Source organism: Aplysia californica, unplaced genomic scaffold (assembly GCF_000002075.1).
Source record: "Aplysia californica isolate F4 #8 unplaced genomic scaffold, AplCal3.0 scaffold00358, whole genome shotgun sequence".
In the NCBI taxonomy this organism is placed as follows: domain Eukaryota; kingdom Metazoa; phylum Mollusca; class Gastropoda; order Aplysiida; family Aplysiidae; genus Aplysia; species Aplysia californica.
In genome coordinates, this window is record NW_004797628.1 from 709,516 (window position 1) to 710,701 (window position 1,186).

The 1,186-nt window shown below is 38.5% G+C and overlaps 1 protein-coding gene across 1 annotated transcript in view; it reads right to left on the reverse strand.

Annotated features, from left to right (window-relative positions):
• LOC101850897 (protocadherin Fat 1) overlaps positions 1 to 631 on the reverse strand; it is a gene marked incomplete at its 5' end in the record, with an annotated part of 20,024 nt that extends 19,393 nt beyond the window's left edge. The window contains 1 exon segment of the mRNA XM_005103104.2: positions 458 to 631. Coding sequence (XP_005103161.2) covers positions 458 to 631 — 174 coding nt within the window.
• Between the last annotated feature and the right edge of the window lie 555 nt (positions 632 to 1,186).

Genomic DNA, 1,186 nt, shown 5'->3' on the forward strand with positions numbered 1-1,186 from the left:
CGATTCTAAACATTAATTTTAAAATATCGTTCGAGCATGACGTTACGGTGACCCACATTTGGTCCAACAGAGGTTGTGGACCTTGGTTTGCATACTGATTAAGTTCGAATGAAGGGCTAAAGTTTACTTTTACCAATCAGCTCACTGAATCTTTTAAACTTCATAATTTAATGTTTTCACACAAAAAGTAGTAAATGGAACCTAGTCGTCAATAGTTTAAAAAAAAATAAGAATTGTGTATTTGTGTGCGTATTTATATATGCATTTATTCATGAGTTTGTAATTATGTATTTATGTGTGCATTTATGTATGTATTTCTAATTATGTATTTAGGTAAGCATGTTTGCCATTGTAACCCAAATTTCCCCTCGGAAGTCAATAAAAATGTAAATTATTTATTAATTTCCTATTTTATTATTAAAGGGCTTTAAGAAACATCTCAACCCAGTGGTTTTACTTGAAAGCGGACTGGAAGGCTGGAAGAGAGGTGGCGTGTTGGGTACCACGGTGACCGTCAACGAGTCCACTGTCGTGGACTCCACGTCATCAGAGCAGGCCACAGTCAGTGTATACAGCGGGGTGATCGCGTAGCGCAGGGAGCCCTGGCTTGGCAGAAAGTACAGGCAGTAATCTGAGGACGAACAAGAAAGGATATGAAGTTGGAAAAGGGAGAGCTGTCTCTCTGAACAGAACGAATTTTCTTTGTGAAAAGTGTTTTGATTATCATCTAGATTTGTGCCTACATTATTTTTTCCTCCTCTCTTTCTTTGTTCCAATAGCATATCGGCCTTTCTTGGACCCCCTCCACCCCCTCCTTTCTTTTCTTATAAATATATGATAATGCTTTTGATTTTCTACTGACCTCGACCTCTCTTCATAATGTCCATTTTTTAACGTCCTCTTTACTGCCCTGAACCGTCTCCCCTTCCTTCTCATCTTCTTCGTCCTCGTCCTCCTATTTCTACTCCTCCTCTCCCTCTTTTCTTACTCTTTCTCCTCTCCCTTTTCCTCGTCCGCAATTGCCTTCACCAGATCTCATTCTTTTGGTTCATATTGTTATTATTGTTTCTATTGCTGCAGTTGATCTTCTTCTTCTTTTTCTTCTTCTTCTTCTTCTTCTTCTTCTTCTTCTTCTTCTTCTTCTTCTTCTTCTTCTTCTTCTTCTTCTTCTTCTTCTTCTTGTTCC